The 21895-nt window shown below is 37.2% G+C and overlaps 1 protein-coding gene across 4 annotated transcripts; it reads left to right on the forward strand.

Annotated features, from left to right (window-relative positions):
- The first annotated feature begins 2545 nt into the window (after nt 1-2545).
- LOC106174719 (synaptic vesicular amine transporter) lies at nt 2546-21259 on the forward strand. Of its 4 annotated transcripts, none has more exons than XM_013556391.2 (16): nt 2546-2942; nt 7787-8014; nt 9506-9962; nt 10966-11024; nt 11283-11366; nt 11725-11817; nt 12379-12468; nt 12699-12800; nt 12980-13075; nt 13263-13341; nt 13475-13526; nt 17173-17236; nt 17681-17800; nt 17949-17994; nt 20328-20415; nt 20786-21259. In XM_013556391.2, exons 2-16 carry the CDS (start codon nt 7876-7878, stop codon nt 20882-20884), a joined length of 1668 nt encoding a protein of 555 aa, XP_013411845.2. In that variant the 5' UTR covers nt 2546-2942; nt 7787-7875; the 3' UTR covers nt 20885-21259. The 4 variants fall into 4 exon arrangements, with proteins under 4 accessions (XP_013411845.2, XP_086856507.1, XP_013411843.2 ...); XM_087000381.1 differs by lacking the exons at nt 17173-17236; nt 17681-17800; nt 17949-17994; nt 20328-20415; nt 20786-21259 and adding exons at nt 14455-14518; nt 15002-15121; nt 15536-15581; nt 15837-15927; nt 16230-17156 and having other exon boundaries at nt 2550-2942; XM_013556389.2 differs by lacking the exons at nt 17173-17236; nt 17681-17800; nt 17949-17994; nt 20328-20415; nt 20786-21259 and adding exons at nt 14028-14091; nt 15002-15121; nt 15536-15581; nt 15837-15927; nt 16230-17156 and having other exon boundaries at nt 2551-2942.
- Nucleotides 21260-21895: the final 636 nt, after the last annotated feature.

The raw sequence follows: 21895 nt of genomic DNA on the forward strand, positions 1-21895 counted from the left end.
TGCGCCAGTTATATCTTTTAGTCACTTCTTACCACGAAAAGATCTTATTAAACCCGATGCAAGTGAAGAATGGTTATGTCAACAGGAACGGCTGTCCCTAGGATTGTCACCAATTATCCCACCCGCTGAAGGGGGTGCCGTTGGGTTTAATTTCACACGATACGCCGGATGCACTACTCTGGAGTCACAGATTCGTAAGCTTGGTTCTGTATTGCATGTTCATGGACATCAGCACAGGAACCGCGACAGGGTCATTGACGGGGTGCGGTATGTTTCTCACTGCTTGGGTTATACCAGGGAACGCGAGCAAGGCCTTATGTGGGGATTACAAGAATGGGAAGCGGGCCCAAAGCAAGTGTGGCCACTGTAGGCTGTTTTGTTTTGCAGTCCAGAAATGTATTTGAAGTAAAACATTTTTCCAATCAGGGTTTGGAAAACAATCCTCGAATTATTAAGAAATGTACTTCTGCTAGGAAAGATATTTGCCGAATTTCTTCTGCAAAAGAACATAAAAAATGAAGAAAATAAAGAAATCACACAGCGACATTAAGATTCGTTCAAATGCATCAATTATATATTATGAACTATCTAAAAAGTAGGCCTTTTATACATTCATCATAGACCGCAGACTGCATTGCATTATTGCTTAATGCCTATGATATGAATGTGGGATAATAAACATATTGTTTATGTCTGGTGTGTTTCTCTTTTTGAATTAAAAAAATCAAAATAGATGCATGTAACCTGTAATATCTGACGATCCCCAGGAGTAAGAACCACGGGAGGGGTTTTTTTAACTACGCTAGTCATAAGGGGAATACATGTAGCTACATATTTTTCATAACAGCCTACCCCGACGTGCGTGCGATGGCACACACACACACACACACACACACACACACACACTTAAAAATCGCATCCTATCCATCTGCTACGGAGGAGATTGTATCTTTTCTGGTGATGGTATTCCTTCTTCTTGGTGGACGAGATAGCTCAAATTTATGTTAAAAATTTTCATGAATTTATAAGTAGGTTTGAGCTACTCAGTAAGTAACGCTATGTGCATGAAGGTTCCCTTAAACAGCGTTGAACATGTATATCAATCGAAGCAGAATAGCATTATATCAGGATGAGTATTAAAAACCCGAATATTAGCATGAACTTCTGAAGTCGGTCAAACATAATCCTGATTTGTCTATACGAGGGTCGTGAGCGTTTCAACTTTCGTAGGTCCTTGTTTTTGATTTCCTAAATCGGAGTGATATTATATCTTGAAGTTCGTCTTTCGCATGTTTTGTCTATTTTCAAATAATTCGTATTGCGGTGTCTTGAGTTCTACTTTTCTCCCAGGTTAGACCATAAATGATTTATTGACCCCAGCCTTCTTTATTAGTTTTAATGTATTTCATTTTGATATATGCAGGGAATTATATCGGATACAATTCCCTGATATTTGTAACATGAACATGAATTTGATTTTTATTTCCTCTACGAAATGAGAGCACGTGACAAAAATATCCATCGAAAGCGCCTACAAAACGATAGCATCCACATTGATAAATAGGGACCCACTCTAAAGTTTGCATTATCTGTTCCATTTATGAGAAAAGATTCATAATACATTCAGTAAATTGTCAAAATTGTTCTAACTCTACAACGTATCCCGTTATTTCCTATCAGTGCAACAGTCTTTATGTACATGTAACTCCCGTAGTGATTAGATACATGTAAGTATACGACTGAACGTGACGATTCGATTATTAAGAAAGGACGCTGAAAACAATGTGCACTCTGTTTGCACATTTGAAAGGACATCTTCCATATTAAACTCCTTGACAACTATTAACTGATTACATGTATTTCTATTCATCTTCAGAATAGCACTTGTCGTTTCATACAAATAGAGAAGCTCTCCTCTCCGACTTATTTTTAAGCCATCAGCCTTCTTTGATTAATCTACTGAAGCATGCAATTTTGATTTGTTGACTTACGAATCAATGCGTTTCTGCCTCTTGATCCCCCAAATCGATTTAGGATCCTGCGTTGCTTGATCACCACGGAAACGGCTTCCGACATGAATATTTACGATTTTTGTATGAAATACTTTTCTTTCATTGAAGGGAAATTAAAAGCTTTTGTGAAAATTGATCTTAGCTAGCTGTCGGGGTAGGCCTTTAGCTGGTGGTCTTAGCGTCATCTCCGCTTTCTAATTTCGAAAACGTTCAGCCATGCTAGTTTGGTGCCTAAAAATATAACACAGAATTCGTCTGTCCTATCTATTCTTCACGTGTGCCGGAATTACACATATATCTCAAACTGCTGTTTGACAAATAAAGTTGAAACTGAATTTAAGAAATTACATTGTTAAATAGAAAAAATAATGCAATAGAAAAAGCGAACGGTCAAAATGCACAAAAGACTTGTCTTCGTTCGAATAAATGGACAAACCCTGGCATAATTTTTTGAGTAAATGTGGACAAACGACGAGGCAATGCATTCAACCACCAATTTTATTTGTTTTGCTCTGACGTAGTGCTGTGACGTTGAAACTAATGGGTGTTGCATGCCGTATTGCAGGCCCTCTGTAGGCGATGTGCTCACGGGTACGTATATCTTAAGCGTACGTCAGATTAGACAATTGTTCTTGAGATTTTGAATTCGAGCTTTGCAAGCTTCGATCTGTAGGTTCATTTGGCGAACAACAGCAATCCCGAGAGGTGTTCAGCGCTCGCTGGGAGCAGGGAATTTTACGGGGCTAAAGTAAACACATCTTATTGGTTATAGACGTAAGCGGTAAAAGACCACTAAGCTGTCGTTGGGTTCGGTGTCGACTTTAATTAAGAACAGGAACTGACATCGAACGAGCGATAACTTCTAGCAAATTAACAAGCCTAAACCTCACCACGGAGACCAGAGATAGCTTCAAAAGGATTCGGAAGACAGTAAGTTGTGGCTTTGTTTTGTCTTATAAAAAGTGATATCCATGCGCTCAAAAAGTTCATGATATTATTCATTTTTCTATTTGCTGTTGACGCGTTTGAAATCAGGAGAGAAACACCAAACCATTCACTGGGTTTTAAATGTACACAAAGTCAAATGATGTTTGATTCTTGAAGATAAAATTGCGTCTATGAAACTGAAAGATGCAATCTCATTTGAAGGATTGCCACTTTTTTTTACCCATAACCAGTTCTAAGACTTTTATCCACCCGAATGGTGACGCCCACCTTGTTGTAAGACGGCGTGCTTGAAGCGAGTTTGTACTTTTACTACCAATGGAAAGGCAAAGACCATCACGATCGACGCAGCATGAAAAGTTGGTTCCATATCCATATATCTGAATGAAGAATCTTCAAACTATTTATGTTGTAATAAATCCAAACGATGATTTCCATTGCATGCAGCTTTAGCGAGAAGTCTTCAACCAGAAATCACAAGTTAATTGTTTTTGACACAAGTTTGAGTAACGGTGACTATTCTGGTTTTATGAAATTATTCGCAGAAATAAGTTGAGTGAATCAGATCCTTTTTTATTTAGGCTATTACAGCAGTAACTGTTACATACACATTTCGTCTTTGTCAGCGCACACAAGTGGATTAAGTATCAGGGTAATTAAGCTTTGAATAGAATCGCAAGTTTGACAAGAATGCAACATTTCGCCTTTGAATGAATGATTGATTCATGCCATTTGGTCATTTGATGAAAGTAGTTGTGTAAGCGACATAGTAGTTCGTATTTTTTAAATCATTGCTGTACGTAGTGTTAGTTAATCGTGGTATCACGACAAAAATGTTTAAGACCAACATCGCAATAACTAAGATTAGTCCCCAATTTCAAATTGCATCACGTGCAGCTAACATCTCGCAGCACGACCTATATTGTATAGAACATTTTACCTAGGCCAGTTACCTAATGAAATGTCCTCACTGACGATATGGAAAGGGGGAATCCTTTTGCGGATAGTGAAACTAAACTGCCCACAAAGATATGAGAATGGCAGATATATAGGAATTGGAAAATCATTGCTTTAGCTAGCTTTGCTGTGTACATACCTAGCCAAAAAATTCATATAAACGCTATGGAGGCATTTTTAGATAAATGGCTATAATAGACGGCTCCAAATAATATTTGGAAAGCAATTAAAAGTTGTGACATCAGAACAGTCTGGAAAGCAGTGACGCTTCGCATAATGTGCTCAAAGTATTGACTAACATTCTTGCTTTACTTTGAAAAACAGCAATTAATAACTATCCCGTACAATTTTTTTCGCATAAAAGCCATTGCGAATGTAAACGCAGAATGACGAGAACAGCTTAAGAGACATCTTCATATCCACTAAATGTCCTATACAAGCACACTCCTACACAAACAAGGACAATGTTTTCATAATTGCCTCAAAATAGACAGCAATTCACGATCTATAGATTTGACCAATCAAACGGTGGCAGAGTTTAGTTTTCAACTTCCCGGGTATAACAAACACGGTTAAAAATGAGGAAATTTCATGTATTCACCAACTTTTATCCGGTTCAGGCGTTGGGAGTTATGAGAAAAGCAAACATTAACGTTAGAGATATTTGATCTCAATAAATAGCACTCTAATTGTATAAGATCTAAAGTTAATCACTGCGAGGTATTGATCAAACCATGCACGGGTCTTAAGCCCGTCTGTTGCTATAATAAATGTCTAGTGCATTTTATATCGACGAGTAATCAGCCTCAGAGCATTTATTGTTGTAAGATTTCTGTGTGAAGTGGAATAAAACCTCAGTCTTCGACGGACAAAATTTTTTCAATGTGCCTAATGAATAATGTGCACTTGAGATAAAAATAGACAAATAAGATGGTCTTTTTTAAGGTTCTTCGATGCTGATTTGCAAAAATACCACTGTAAAGTATTATTGTGAACTATTATGAACTAAGAAGAACTAAATGTTGTGTACTAAATCCCGATATTACTTTATACTTATAATATCTGGCCCCGATTTCAGTCAAAAGTTTCAAAGGAAACTGCATACCCGCATACGCCACTAGCATCTTGTTTATATGAAAATATATCTATACACATTGTTATTGAAGACAAATAGTATATAAAAAGTATGTATTACTTTATCCGATTCCAAAATTTTAAAAATCAGTAGTAATTCAAGTAAATAATCGGCCAAGATGTTCGCCATTCATCTGGTTTCCATATTTCTCTTGACTTGATGTTATGATAACTGGTTGAAGTGAACAATAATCAAGTCACTTAGTAGAGTGTGCTGAACGTGACGCAGCGGCAGGCGCCTGCCCACTCGGTTTCCATAAACGTAAAGCTTTCATTTTCTCATTGATCCCCTTGTAATAGCGTAGATATTGGTTTCTCGTCTGTTGTAATTAAAGCAATAACCTTTGGATATTACAAGCCATTAAATCAGTTTGCAATAACGTATCCTGGTTTGTTAAACGTAATCAAACTTAAAGTCACGCAATCAAAGTTTTTTTTTTACAGAATTATTTGTAAGCAGATTTTTTTACTGATAATAAAATACTGATTAAGTAAATTTTGCTGACTCTGCCTTCGTCAGTCGAGAGGATGAATATCTCCTGAAGTTGACACGTCATTTGAAAAACATAACCGCTTTAAATCATTTTAATACTTTGATAAACAATTGTGCTACCACTGGGTACCACTCCTTAAGATACAAATGATGAATTTAAAAAGAGCTTCTGAGAAATTGAATGACGCAAAATTGTGACGTTTTGTGATTTTTAAACCTATATGATTTCCGTTTGGAAGGCGGGCTTGATAGTAACAGTAACTACCAAGGATGGGTTTATTTACACAAGCCCTCTTCACTAAAATAATGATTAAAACAATCAGTGTGCAAATTGGGCGGGCCAATATATATGCATTTATTGTGTGGATTCTCAATTAGGCTAAATTCGGTGTTGAAGCCGCTAGAGGCGAATGTAAGCACGTGGTGGCATATAAGAGGAAGATATTAAGATTGTCTATGTGGCAGATTCTCTTGAAAGATGAGTGCAGTTTTAGTTTTTGTTTATGCGAGGGACATACCTCAATCTTTCTTAAATAGAGTACTAGGTGAAATCTCATTGATTAGTATGTTAAAGTCAAGTCGTGTTCCAATGATAGTCAGGTAGTTTCACTCGTCCTCCCTCGCTATGTTTAAATCTAACAGATTGTCAGTTTAGAATAATGATATATGTAAGACCCCATTTCCATAGATTTTAGATCGATCTATCCCTGTGGGGAGTCTCACTAGATTACTGTCAGCTTAGCCGGCTTAAGCGTCTGTCCCGCCTACTGAAAGCTGTAAGGGGGTAATTAACTATGGAACGCGCTCGGCTGACTGTCGATCTAAATCTTAATCCCTGGATCGATCTAAATCTCTGGGAATACACCCTAAGTGTCGGGTACGGCGTGTTGAAGTATTCTGGTGGTGGTGTCTGTCGAGGAACAGTGGAATGCAATGCTCGTCATATGAAAATTATCATATTGATAAGAAAGTGCATAGCAATTCATATTAGGATCTGTGTTGTTTGACATAATTCCCTGTTTGGATGGTAAAATTCTGTTCAGAGTAATGGGTAGACTTAATTGTACCAAGTTGTTGGTGATCATGAGATTCCAACACAATCTGCTATAATATGCAGATGTTCCTGCATCACTGATTTCACAGGGGACGGGGGGGGGGGGGAATTACTCCGTATAACTTCGATATCAGAATGCATGTCATATTAGCAAGCCCGTACATAGTGTTAATTACTAAGTTTTGCTTGAAAGCAGAGTGGGTAGATCCTCCCCAGCGTGGATTATGTGGGCCCAGTATATTCCCATAATTTTCGTCAGCAGAATTTTTGTTCTTATTTTCGTTGTGGGTTTGTGAGAGCTGCACAGGAACCTGTATACATTTGGAGCCGATGGTGAATGCTCTGTCAGGTGTAAAAATTCGCCTGTCTTTCAGATTTACCTTGAGAAGAGGACTATCAAATGTAGTGTACAGCGATAATGCAAAAACTTTCTCCGGTGATCAGAGTGAGTAAAAAGAAGATATGTTCTGATCCCTTTGGCGGGATTCTTTAGTTGAGGACCAAGATACTGTCCCTGCCGAAATAGTGGGTAATTTATATGATAGAGGTAGAGAAAGCTTAAAACTTAATTTCTGACCCATTTGGTCTACTGAGCGCAGGATTTGTCATCTGAATGACAGATGTTTAGCACAAACATAGACCAACATACTTCCTAATCTGATTGAAAAAAGGTATGGTCTAATTAAAGAAACTGAACTATTTTGTAAATGCTTAAAAATTGAAAAAAAAAATTAAAAACTATGAAACTCAAAGTCATCGACGACCGGCAATATTGCTGATGGCTGTTTTGTCAGTACATAGCTCTGTTCTTCAGAGGTCATTGTTGAGGAAGTTCGCAAGCTCTGTAAATAAAACAACAGAGAAACCCGCTTGTGATACCCGCCATCAGCACCGCGGGCGGCGAAGGCTGTGGCAACATGATTATCGGCGGCGAATTGAGATGGACATGCAAGTGCCACGATATTGATCAATACAAAGTAAAATATCTGGAATATCCCAATATGCACCAGGGACAGTGTTTCGAAACTTCGCGGGACGCATTATGACCCTGTTTGTTTATAATGCTTATAACGATAGGCACACGGCATGGTCTGTGTATTTAACATGGGTGTAATCGCACTATATAAAATACTTATTACAGTGCGACTCGAATGGGTATTATATAACTGCCTTATTGTCTTGCCTTTTCAGGACTGAAGGTTTGTCACTGCATCTTAGAACTGCCTGATTTGAGTCTCCCCAAAAATAAGACGCATCTTTTCTTTACCGCCGTCAGGAAAATGACGCTAAATATTAAGGAGCAGCTGAGGAACTTTACAGTAAAGGATTGCTTCGCTAAATGCCGACAGTCACGAACCCTTGTACTGGTTGTGGTGTTTATAGCCATATTTCTTGACAACATGCTGCTGACAACAGTAGGTGAGTATCAAGTTTGAGCCAGTTTTCTTTCATTTTCATTTTCCCCTCATTCAATCTCACACCTTTATATTTTGATATTAATAGGCATTACATTTTGTTGCGATTTACCGTGATGATACTTATAATAATCCCAGAAAATTCGTGCATGAACATTTGACCTTATACCAGGTAGTTTACCAAAAAAGCGTTTCTTTGGCAAGAGAGTTTCATCTGTCACTTTTAGCATTATTAGTTTTACCTACCGCCCTCGGTATTGTATTTGCCCTCGAAGTCAAGACAAATGGTTTAATTCAAATACATAACATTTGTAATCAATAATAGAAAAGGTCTATAACACCTCTAAAAACCAATTTTGTCCGTCTCCAAAATGTTAATCCATCAATCCAAACTATTATTGGCCTCACCATTGACATGTTAAGTGGAATGCCCGTTCAGATGCTGTTCTATTCATTTAATTTCATTGAGATAGTTTCTTTGAGTTTGCCATGCACTGTTCTTGGAAATACATGATGGGAATTTGATACCAGGCCATCTATGAAAACGAGGTATTGCGTGCAATTTGAAGGCACGTTTACAATGTGGGAAGTCCTGTATACTTAAACGCGGCACGGAAAAAATTCTAGTGGATTCCTTTAAGGTTCTGAAATATAATAAATCTTATAATAATCGTACACCTGTCATATTTTGTCATTACCAATCCGCTCACACAGAACCGAAAGTTCAGCGAAATCCTTAAAATTTTTATAGATGTCCTTTATCAGAGGAACGACTTCCAAAAAAAGGGGGATATCTACACCCAAAATGTCTCTGACACCCCTGCAGGGTGTGAAGCTATTGGATTTTACGCAAATTTTAAAAATAATTCTCCAAACTAAAAACATCGCTATCCTTTCCAGAGAAACTAGATATCCTATATCTCGTCTCACTGGTTGGAATTTCTTCTAGCAACTAGTCAATACAATATGGTTTTGCGTATTAAAATCAGCGCTGGAATAATAACATCCATTAGGGTTCATTCTGGGATTGTATGCCGTAGCAATAAAGACTGCAATTACATTCTTTGCTTATTGATTAATTGTGTTTGTGCAAGCAGTGAAGCTAAAATGTCAGATATCATCTTTTAAGGCAAAGTCTCAAAGACTCAAGGATAGGCGGCTAGATTAGGTATTTTGAGCAAAATTACCATTTAGATCAAACGCTAAGAGGAATTTTTATCCCAATCTTTAGTTCACCATAACACAGTCCACTAGTGTGAGGGATAACCTCAGTTTGCCAAGCATAATTTAGATCAATCCTATGCCTTACTGGAAATAACAAACGGTTAATATTCCTTTACATACGAAGCACTCCGTAAACTTCTTTTTTGTGTGTGTAAGACAGGCAATATTATTTTGGTTGAATTTAAATTCTACTGCATATACACAAATAGATAGATAGGCCCTATTCCTGCCATATGACTAAGAATTCTTTTTTATTTTTCATTTCTTTCAGTGCCTATTATTCCAAATTTCCTGTACCATTTGGATCATCCAGATTTAGTCGCAGCATCAAGGAACCTTTCTTCTATTAGGCACTCATTGAACATTAGCAGACAAGGCAATGAGACCTATCAAAATGTCACGGTCCTTTATAAGAAACAGTGCACAGACCATAACGCAACCACGAGGTCTAATTTTACTTGGGATGACGTAGTGAAGCATTATATTCCAAAGGCCAATCTACCAGATGAGTGCTACGAAATAAGATATTTAATGACTGTTTTGGCGGAAAATGCAACCAGTGTGGAGGACAATATCGACGTTGAGGCGGTCATGAATGCTACAGAGGAAGTGGCAAAAAAGCGACATTTGTATCTTGTAAACGAAAGTGTCAAAGTAGGATTACTGTTTGCTTCTAAGGCAGTTGTACAACTACTTACGAACCCATTCATTGGGCCTTTAACCAACAGGTGAGTTTCCGTTGACGTTATTACATATATGAATCCAGAATACTTATTTAACATATTGTTAATAAAACAATAAACACGTGAAGATCTACGTTTGGTAAATGCACCTGACACATAAGTTTGATGAAGGACCTTTTGTCATCATCTTCAGTTTTACATGCACGTACATGCAGATGAAGTGAGTAGTAACACCCAAAATTCAAATGCGCTCTTGTGCACTCGGCGTGAAACTATATTGAAATCAAGTGGATAAAAATCTTACCGGACTTTTTGATATTTAATAATTTTACATTTAAACATAGGCAACATACTACGTTGTGATATTTCTTCTCGTGCACATAAGTTTTAACTTAAAGCTGAAGTGATATATATCCCTAAGGCGTTCAGTTCAAAATTCACAGTCCAAAAACTCAATGTTTGCACTATATGGAGTGATTTGGGGATTTTACCTGTGGTGCGAGTAGGACTTTCTTAGAAGAGCTGATCAATCGATCAGCTTGTATACACTTGCGTGTACTGCTCTCAGTTTCTCTTCTGTCATGAAACATGTCTTTATATCAGCAAATATCTTCTTAAACATCTGAAATAAGATTATTTTATTAAAGGAGCTCTCGGATAGGCAGACCCCAATTTTGTGACATTGGATTTTAAACAGAGTAATTGCAAGTCCAGACAAAATTTATTATGATTCAAACACAATATGTATTGTTGGCTCATCCTGACTGGAAGTGTAATTAATTTAACATAGGCACTGGCAGTCAGAAAGAATGCTATAATCTAAGAAACTAAAAACTTTGTAGAATCAAGTGCAATTTCGTTGAATTATGGGAGGCAATTTTCGAGAAATTAACATTTCTATTTACATAAAGTTAACTTTCAGTTTATGTAGATATATTTTGTGTGGATATTTTTAATCATGCAATAACTATGACGGTTAGATGATGGAATGATTTATCTGTAACGTTAATTTGTTTTTGTATTCCTCCTACTCTTTTTACAATTTCAGGATCGGTTACAGCATACCAATGTTCACAGGATTTGTCATCATGTTTGTTTCAACAATAAGTATGTTTTCGTTCTTATTTTAACACATATTATGTAAATGTGCAACTTGAAAACACGAGTAATATTAATTTGCCATTGGAGAATAAGACGGAAAATTTATATATATTTTTTAATTCCATTTGAAGTGTTTAACTAGTAGTTTGAATTCCTGTTGTCATTTGCGTTTTGGGATCATTGTAAAGTAAAGAGTTGGATATTGTAGTTGTTTTAATTGAAGAGATAAAGTAGCTTACTATAATTAATGAAATAACATTGCAGTTTTTGCCTTCGCGGAGAGTTTTTGGCTCTTACTGATGGCGAGGGCAGTTCAAGGCGTAGGGTCTTCCTGTTCAAGTGTGTCAGGTAAGTGTTCATTACCAAGTTCACTGGTCTTTAAAACAGTACCAAATACTCGAGCGTAAGAAGTGTCTCTTGCATTATTACCTAACGAGCCAAGTTCAGAATCCAATCAGTTTCACTGTCTGAATTATCGATTCGATGAATAACCTAAATGAAAAGGCTTTTCATGCACTCAACAATCGGATAGTAGATCAACAATAGTTTTGTGTGGTTTCAGCCTTGAATGTGGTTACAGTGATTCAAACTAGGTTCAGTTTATCAACATGATCAATGATGAAGCTATACACCGTTCATTATACAATGCACTAACGTGCCTGGGTCCACCACGACAGTATACATGTTGGGGTATTCTTTGTTGCAGGCATGGGTATGATAGCGGAGGTATACCCTGATGACAACGAGCGAGGACACGCCATGGGGATTGCTTTAAGTGGACTAGCTTTAGGGGTTCTTAGTGAGTTCTTAGCACAGGAAGCTCCGGGAGATTGAACAAAAACTTTATCGTTACTAAAAAGTGAAAGACAGAAGGATACAGGCTAAAGCAAAAATATTTATCGTATTCAGTAACAATGTACACGTTTTTTATGATGAGTTTGCATGAATGCCACATTTTCGTTAAATATCCATCAAATTGGAGGACATACACTTCAAGGTTTATTGGATTTTGACTCAAAATAACACAAATATCGAATTTTTCTTACGTCATGACATTTTTTCTTGAACTTACCGACCGACACTCTTGTCCGATCGAAGTTCGCTTTAGATATGTTTTAACGTTCACTTTTCACTAGGCTAATTATAAGATAACGCTTACATGTATATTTGTACTTCTCACAAAAATACAATTTTTATCGGGATAATAATATCTTTATTAAAAGGTATCTAACATTTTAGATAACTGCATAAACACGAGAAATTATGAAAAAAAGTATTTTAGGTTAAAATCCTACGGCCTTGTTTTGAGGTAGCAACATTTACAGAAACATAGTAAAATGTGGTATTTATCAAATTTTAGTTGGTCCTCCGTTCGGTGGTGTGATGTACCAATTTGCAGGCAAGGAAGCGCCTTTCCTTATATTAGCGGCATTGGCTTTATTTGATGGATGTAAGTTAACGCACACCATTAAGACTACAGTAAGAATTCAGATTAACACGATAAAAACTGGATACAATTATCATTTACTATACTTTAATTTTTTTCTGAGTATGTACTCACTGTATTCCCATTTTAAGCGACCGTACACATTAACCCCATACCCATATTAATTCTAAATATTAACATATTAAAGAATATTTGTGCATGTTGCACGTTTAATTGTATATTTTGCCTTTCAGTATTACAGCTTATCGTCCTAAAACCCCGAGTAACTCCGGAGTGTCAAGAAGGAGCTTCCCTGAAAAATCTCTTGACAGATCCTTACATTCTTCTTGCCGCAGGTAGAATTTACTTCAACTATTATTATTATCATCATTATTGTTGTATAATTATTCTCATTTTATATATATAAACATTACCGTGTCAAATGATATCACTCTTGACAAAGTGCGTCCTCGTTACGTTCATACCGATATCTATAATTTAATCTTACTTCTGAGTCCGTTTTGCACTGTTTTAGGGGCCATTACCTTTGCTAACATGGGCATTGCCATGCTAGAGCCTTCACTTCCAATATGGATGCTGGATACAATGAATGCACCGGAATGGCAGCAAGGTGATTACTTTCTTGCTGAATGTTGTTCAGTACCCAGTGTCCCAGATGTCGAGATTGAAAATCTACTGTCGAAATAATATCTAGCGCATCAAAACAAAATACGTGTCTTAATAATTGATATTGATATGATACCCGTAAGTGCAAATGGAGATACCCGTATTTGCAAATGGCGTTATATCTATTGCAGGCACAGCTTTCCTCCCAGCCAGCATATCATACATGATAGGAACAAATACGTTTGGACCGCTAGCTAACAAGATCGGAAGGTGAAGTTTTCAATACATATTGTCTATAATTGTCCCAGTATCAAATCGTTTATTTTGTCAAACTGTCTCTCAGGAGCATGCATTCAGACCTCAATATATATTTATTTTTTAACGGATCGTTTTTCTTCTTCAGATGGCTTAGTTCGTTGATTGGTATGATTATTATCGGCTGTTGCCTCGTAGCGGTAGGTTATCTTGGTGGTTTGTATGACCAGTTATACGTAAACAGAAATCTAAAAAGATGGGTTACTCATAAAAGATATCCGAATAATTTTAAAAAAACTATAGTTTTCTTCACAAAAGCAGGCAAGTTGTTCTTTGAACAATAAGTTTTTACAATTTTAATTGTTTATCAACATATAGTGCTGTAATCTATCAAGATTTTGCACCCTCCCAAATTTTAAGAATAGTTTCTTTAATTCCTTCATTAATGTCTCCTTCATTAATACGATTAAAGTAACGTATTATTTCGGTGTGCCGTGTTGTTCAGTTCGTGACACATTTTGTGTTGTCAAGCTAACACACTTTGTGAACAGCATCGTGATGCACCCTCCACAGTGATACATTACTTATCTTACACGAAAAAAAAATTTATGTCACTTCCCTTGTCACGCTTATTATAACGATTCAATTGCACTCTACCAATGAACGTTGTGAACGTCAGTGATGTCATTGTGTCATTGCAGATCCCTTTTTCCAAGAATATATTTCACCTCATTGCGCCAAATTTTGGGCTTGGGTTTGCTATCGGTAAGTGACTGTAGGCATGCTTGATGCACTGTTTATATATCAATGTATCCGTGTTCCTTATTGTTTGTAGACTCTGTTGTAGGAAATTGTATGTTGTTGCCTTGTTGTTAACCTTCAAGAGCACTGTCAGAATCACTATTCTTAATTTAAAATCAGTTGATCAAGCTAATACATTTCAGGCAAAAAGTTTTGGTCCACACTTATCTCAATAACGGAATGGTCAAGTGCTGACCTAAAGCACAATTTGACAGTCGCTGCTGAAGTAGTCTACAGTACTAAACTTCTTATCGCCCTTTCTCGGTGCTCTCATTGCCTTATTTACCTGACAAAGCGGTGAATTCAAAATCCAGGCAAATTTTGCAGATTCCATTTTGCCGTAATCCGAATGTACTTGTTCCTTCGATGGCAGGTTTAGGCTTCTCTATCGGTAAGTATCGCGTTCTCTAGTTTCATAGATTTCAGCTCCTTTTATCAGTTATTCTTTTCTTCTTTCTTTGGTCTTTCTAAGTGAAACCGTTAGCTTCTTTTTTGTTTAATGGCATTTCAATTAAACTGGTTGTTTTATCAATACCTTCATGTTACATTATCAATGCATGCATTCATGTTACATAAACGCAGTTATTGCAGTTATTAGTTTGTATGCCAAAATATAAGTCGAAAGGGTATGCTATGGTATGTATACCTCTTTTATTGTAACTAAAATGTGTTTTTCAAATAAATCTACCAACGACCTGTCAACTCAGTCTTAAATTCTGTAAAAAAAACGTTGATCGACATTACTAATACAATCTTTGTCATAGGAAAATTGGACTCCTTGTTAAATGTATTGAAAAATGTATCGCACACATTTGCGGTCAGGAATAAAACCTCTAGCTAGGATCAAAGGCATGAAAATCATTTTTTATTCCAGGAATGGTGGATTCTGCTATGATGCCTCACATGGGTTATTTGGTGGACCTGCGCCATACGTCGGTTTACGGCAGCGTGTATGCCATAGCAGACGTGGCATTTTGTCTGGGGTTTGCTGTTGGTACGTACAGAACTTTACGAAAAAATGGGTAAAATATTGATTCATCGTCTTTATATATATATATATATATATATATATATATATATATATAATTTAAGGGAACTGTCAATTGTTATTGCTCTCGTGTTGAAATTCATTCCACACAAAACTATTGTAGATCGTAGATCGATCCAACTCCGCGAGGACTCTCGCTAAATGCAATTCAGCTTAGCAGATTAACACGCCTTCTTTTATTTCCAACGTACTCGTATGATCACAAGCTTTTCTGTATTCTATTCAACGCCAGGAGGAGGCGTGTTAATCTGATTGCATTCAGCGAGAGTCCCCACTGAGTTGGATAGATCTACGTGGAACGACAGTTCCATTTGGAAATGAACCTTTAGTCTCTGTTTGATAATTGTATTTATTTTATAGGGCCGTCTTTGAGTGGAACGATAGTGAAAGCAGTTGGATTTTCATGGCAAGTTTCACTTTTTTTCACATTTCTTTTGAAACCAGCAACGTAAAATTGACTTTTTTCAGGCAAAATTCTGAGGCACGCCTTTTGATGGCAAGATGTTATCAAATTAAGTTTATAAGGCAATTTATAGATTGGGAGACGCAAGGTGGTCGTATTTATTCATCCACTAATTAGTTTTTAATTCTAAACGGCACGAACGGCAGAATACATTCCACGTACTAGTGAATATGATGAACAGGTTTGTTATCTTTGTAGGATGCTTTGGGGGATGGCCATAACTGTATTCCTGTTCGCGCCGCTGATGTATTTCCTGCGCAACCCACCCGCTGTCAAAGAGGAGAAGATGGTAGGAACCATTATCATCGCTTGTGAGAATGCACAGGACCATGCACGTACACACTAGATACCAGGCTTATCAAACTGCATACACTAAGTGCACATCCTAAACATACACTTGTGCTCTACATTATACATGCATTATACATGCAGTTCTTAATATTATACTAAGTGTATATTTTGTGAATATCATTTAAAGTACTCTTTTCAATTCAAGTAATGCATTGCAAATTGAAATTGCATGTGTCGACATCACGATACTTTAAAAACCAGTTAGAACTATTTTTAAAGAAGTGAATTTCATTTTTCCAGGCACTTATCATGAACGACAAATGCCCGGTCCAGTATGTGACCTACGCCCAAAACCAAAAGAGTGCGGATAATTCGGATGATGAGCCAGAAACCATGGAATCCTACAACGATTATTAACATCTGGCATAGCTTAATTTAAGGGCGATCCAATACCTTAAACTAGATATATTTATTGAAGCGTACCGCCCGTTATCAGACAATTGCATGGGCGAATTTGGTCGTATTTTAATGAATTATTAGTATGGACTGTAAGAATGTAGATGGGAGTAACATCACTTGTATTTGTAGATAAGTATTTCATTTTCCGGTAGGATGGGCAGTATCTATGGAGAGGGTAACTAGGATTCAGTGTTCAGATACTTTTGCATCAAAGTAATTATGTGGTGAAGGAATTTACTGACCAATCGCACAAATGTTTAATGTTCAAGTATAGATGCCTTTTCTTTGCTTCCAGCTATCCTGTCTATGAAAGGAATAAACAAATTGCAAATTTTATCATGTTTTATCAATTAAAAAATTGAAAAAAAAATCCACTTAAAATTGAGGCAAGTCAAGAAAAAAAATTAATTGAACAGTTTTGTTCATCTGGTACATGATATTGACAAAAGATTTCCGGCAGATTAAAGATTAACGGCAAATATGTTTAAAATATGATCGAGCACAATGTCATCTTCAGCAAGAAGGTAAGCACGAACATGATTTATTATCACAACAAATTGAACAATGTTAGATAGTAAACTAACAAAACAAACACCATATAGAAACGACTCCACTAACAACCAACCAAAATTATACTTGTAAGTATTCTTGATGCTAAAAAAATCATTGTATTTGGATGTTGCTTTGCATGTTTAGGCTGCTTGGACTGTGTTAGCACATTGTGCGGGAATTCATTACTTTAAAAGTGGATAAGCGTTCAGCTTATGAGCATGTTTTCTTTCAGATTCCTATTTGCGCAACTCCTGCTGCACTGATACCGCCAATGGCTGGACTTGGCTTTTCAATTGGTGAGTATGTACTTTCCAGCTTTCCAGCTTCTGCTATGCTGGTCAATTTTAATAAAAATGATATTGCAATCATATTAACGTGCCGTCTGTTTGATGTTTAAAAACTTTTTAAAACTTCACCAAAGAAGCTACACGAGAAAATGTTGAGGGAAAGGATACGAATTATTGGCGCATAATATTCCATGAAACAGAGTTCGATTTTTCCCTTAATGTTTAACTGAAATTCACCTTATTCATTTATTCAAAACAATGTTTACAAACTCATTTTCCAGATTTTTATTTACCTGAGCGTGATCTCAATTTTTAATTGAAATTTAAATGTTTAAAATGAGACATAAGTCGTGTAATTAATGACAGTTACGAATCTCGCTATAATTTTAAAAAAGCTAGTTCTCTTAGTTGAGTACATAAAAACGTGCCAATATATTTTCTCTCTTATCTCAGGTATGGTGGATTCGTCCATGATGCCACACATGGGATATTTGGTTGACACTCGCCATACCTCTGTGTACGGCAGTGTGTATGCTATCGCCGACGTGGCATTTTGTGTTGGATACGCTTTTGGTACTTTATTCATTTTTATTTTTTATCTATTATTATTATTATTATTAATTTGCAACGAGTTAAGGTAACATTTCATTCAACAAGTACTCTTATTATGAGTTTTTCTGGCATACTGAACTAAATGCTCTTCCTCGTTTGTGCGTTTCAGGGCCCTCGATGTGTGGAACAATAGTAAAACTGATGGGTTTCCCTTGGTAAGCACACTATTAAAGAATTTATCTTATTATCATCATCATCATCATCATCATTTAGAGCCTATAGTGTTCCACTGTTGGACAAAGGCCTCAGCATGCTTTTTCCATTGTTTCCTATCCTGAGCCTCAGATTTCCAGTTTGGCCAAGGTTTCTTCTTCCAAGACTTCCAGTAGTCATCTAATTCATCCCTCCATCGTTTGACCGGCCTTCCTCTTTTTCTTTGTCCATACCTTGGGGTCCATTCTGTAAGCCTGATTGTCCACCTATTGTCCTTCATTCTTTTGACATGTCCTGCCCACCTCCATTTCGTTTCTTTAACTGTGAGCAGTACGTCCTTAACTTTGGTCTGTTCACGTAACCATACATTCGTTTTCCGCTCTCTTGGATTGATGTTTAACATAATTCTTTCCATCTTTCTCTGAGCTACTTGTAGCTTGTGTTCCATGGAGGCATTCAGTGCCCAGGTCTCTGAACCATAGGTGATTGCCGGCAGCACACAAGCATTGAACACTTTCTTTTTCAGGCAGGTAGGAAGGTTGCTCTTGAAGATGTCATTGTGTTTCCCATATGCTGCCCATCCTGCTTTTATCCTTCGTTGGATTTCTTTCTCCAGTGTTCGATCACTAAGGCTGAACCGTTGCCCAAGGTATATATACTCTTCTACTGCTTCTATCTCTTTGGTGTTGACCTTCACTGTGCAAGGGGTGGTTAGTGGTCCAAACATCACCTTTGTCTTGCTGGTGTTCATCTTTAGCCCACTTTTTGCGCTTTCATCTGCTAACGCCTGTAGCATTTCTTCGAGGTCTTTTGCATCATCTGCTACTATTATGATGTCGTCTGCAAACCTAAGGTGATTGAGCCTGGTACCGTCTATGTTTATGCCCTTGTCCTGCCAGTCTAGATCCCTGAATATACGTTCCAATGCTGCTGTGAACAGTTTAGGAGAGATTGTATCTCCTTGGCGTACACCTTTCTTGATCCTGATCTTATTGGTGGTCTTGTGTAGTTTGACTGTTACAGAGCTATCGGTGTATATGTCTCTGAGGACGTCTACGTATCCATCTTCGATCCCTAGATCTTGCAGGGATGCCAGTATATACTGGGTTTCTACTGAGTCGAAGGCTTTTTCATAATCAACGAATGCTACACATAGTGGAATGTTATACTCGAGACATTTCTCTTTGAGCTGGTTGACAGTGTGCATATGATCAGTAGTGGTGTACTGGCCTCTGAAACCTGCTTGTTCCTTTGGCTGCGCTTCATCTAGTTGTCTTGTTAGCCTTTCGGTCAATATCTTGGTGTAAATCTTGTACAAATTAGAAAGTAGGCAGATGGGTGTGTAATTCTTGATGTCTTTCCTATTGCCCTTTTTGAACATTATGATCATGTTGGCGTTCTTCCATGCTACAGGAATTTCCTTCAGATGTAAGCACTTTGTGAAGAGCCTGGCTAATTCCTGAGATAGGATATCTCCTCCTGCTTTTACCATTTCTGCTTTGATGTTGTCATTACCTGCAGCCTTTCCGTTCTTCATTTTCTGGACTGCTGACTCTACTTCCCAAGCTGTTATGTCTGGTAGATCGCATGCCTTTGTTGAGATTTCTATTCCCTTGTTGCTGTCATACAACTCTCCATAGAATTCTTCTACTCGTTCTAATATCTGGTCTTGTGTGGTGAGCTCATTTTCATCTTTGTCTAGAAGAGTCAGCATTCTATCCTGCCCTAGTTGAAAGGATCTCTTTGCTCTTTTCATGCTCTTTCCATTTTCGATGGTCTCTGCTATCTTCTTCATGTTCTGCTTCCTGATGTCTTCCCTTGCCTTCTTCTTGATGGTCTTATCCAGTTCTGCATATTCGATGTTGTTTCTGATGTCCCTGTTGTTGTTTACCTCCGTTTTCTTCATCATCCGTCTTTTCTTCATGAGAATCCTCGTTTCTGTTGAGAGCTGTGAGTCCTTCATTTTACTGGCCGGTGCGACTTCTGATGCACATTCTAGGATGGTGGTCGTTATTCTATCGTTCATTTCATCTACTCCATCTTCGCCTTCTAGCTATAGTGCACTGAATCTGTTCGTTAGGAGGATTTGGAACTCGTCTTTCTTTATGACCAGTATTTATCTTATAGGAAAGTTTCCCATTTATCTTATAGGCAACGTAAAACAAAAATCCTCTCTTAGGCAACGTTGCTCAGGATCAGTGCACCTCGGATAATACTCATGCAATTGTCAGAGTGTTCTATGATACACTTTAAAAGCCTTGACAGTTTTTCTTCATATGGTGCAGTTTTTGAGTAAAAATTTGCCAATTCCACGAATACTACCGTTTCTTTCAAGGATGCTGTGGGGTATGGCTATAGTAGTGTTCCTCTACTCTCCCCTGGTGTGCTTCTTACGCCAGGCGCAAGTGCGCGAGGAGACGCTGGTATGTACTGTATATTTTACTGTATATTAAAATGTTTTAGAAAGAATATTGCCACCATGAGATATTTATTTGTCAATTTGCCACAAGCATTTCCATGATGAAGGGGATACAAGGAGTAGAAAACTTTCCATGTAAAACATACATCAAGATATTCTCAGGTGTCCGCGGAACACCTGTCAGCATTGCCTTATTATGGTATTGACTTGGTGAAATTTAGTTTATTTTTATTGCTTAAAAGCAATACTCTTCAATGTAATAGGCAAGCATTATTGGGATAATGCACTCTCTTAAACAGCGCTTCTTGGTATCTGCGTAAATATACATGTATGTTAATTGATTTATTAGAAAGGAATTTTGAATCCTTTTCCAGGCGCTGATCATGAAAGATAAGTGTCCGATTCAGTACGTTACCCAGGCTCAAAATTACTCTACGCTGGACGAAGCTGTATCCCCGGATGAACGCCCTTGAAATTCAGCTAAATTTGGAGGCAGTGTCCTGTGTAGAATTGCAGCATTGGAAACAACCATATTGAAGACACCGAGATTCAAGAAACTTTTAGAATAAAAAAAATGTACTGTTATGTCATATACCGTAGCAATTCCAATAGTTACAACCAATCTGAAATAGCTCTATCTTGTGGTAATCGGGCTTTGTTAAACACTTCAATATTGAGTAATTTATAATTCTTATTTGAGTCCATTGTAGCCGTCACAATTTAATTTTGTGGTTGAAAGAGTGGATGTCCATGCGATGTACTACAGGTAGATGCATGTCAATGTAAATGTAGGCCATTTCCTACGTGTTGCAACGGAATAAAAATATTAATTATATAAGTATTGTGTTCAGTTCGAGTCTATGTTGTGTGAATAAACAGAATCACAATTCCGATCACAGGAGCATCGGGAACATAGCTATCAAATGTGAGCAATGCAGTTTTTAAACGCAGCTTTAACTACTAGTAGTCGGTCAGCTATTAAATTAAAGCCGTTTTTAATTTGAATATAAGCACTTGCAAGTAAATTGACTAACAAGTAAAGTTATCTTGCACATTAGCGGGTATAGCGCCTGAACATATTGCTGCTTTTCAGAAAAATCGTTTCCCTATTTCCTGGTTGTTTTGTTTAGAGGGTGGCCTAACGCGAGAAAATCACTGGTTTGTCAGCCACTTTGCAATTTAAAAATTTTTTAATCAACCCCGTGAACCAGATAAAAGGAAAAACAAATTCACAATTTTCAATAACCGAACGGTCTCTGTATAAATCTTAAGATAATATTATATGTACCCAAAATTTTTGACCTGTTAAATCTGTTCGTTTTTAATATTGCATATTTTATTTATTTATTGGCTAAATAAACCTTATCTCTTGTCTGTTTATCTCTTATCTCTTAAAGAGATAGTGTGACACTGATACATGAATTTTGTCGATATTAAGACAGTAGGCCCAAATCGATATCCACTTCAATCTCAAAGAGTTTTTG

The sequence above is a fragment of the Lingula anatina genome, chromosome 1 (genome assembly GCF_051362555.1).
Source record: "Lingula anatina isolate TDL-2025a chromosome 1, LinAna3.0, whole genome shotgun sequence".
In the NCBI taxonomy this organism is placed as follows: Eukaryota; Metazoa; Brachiopoda; class Lingulata; order Lingulida; family Lingulidae; genus Lingula; species Lingula anatina.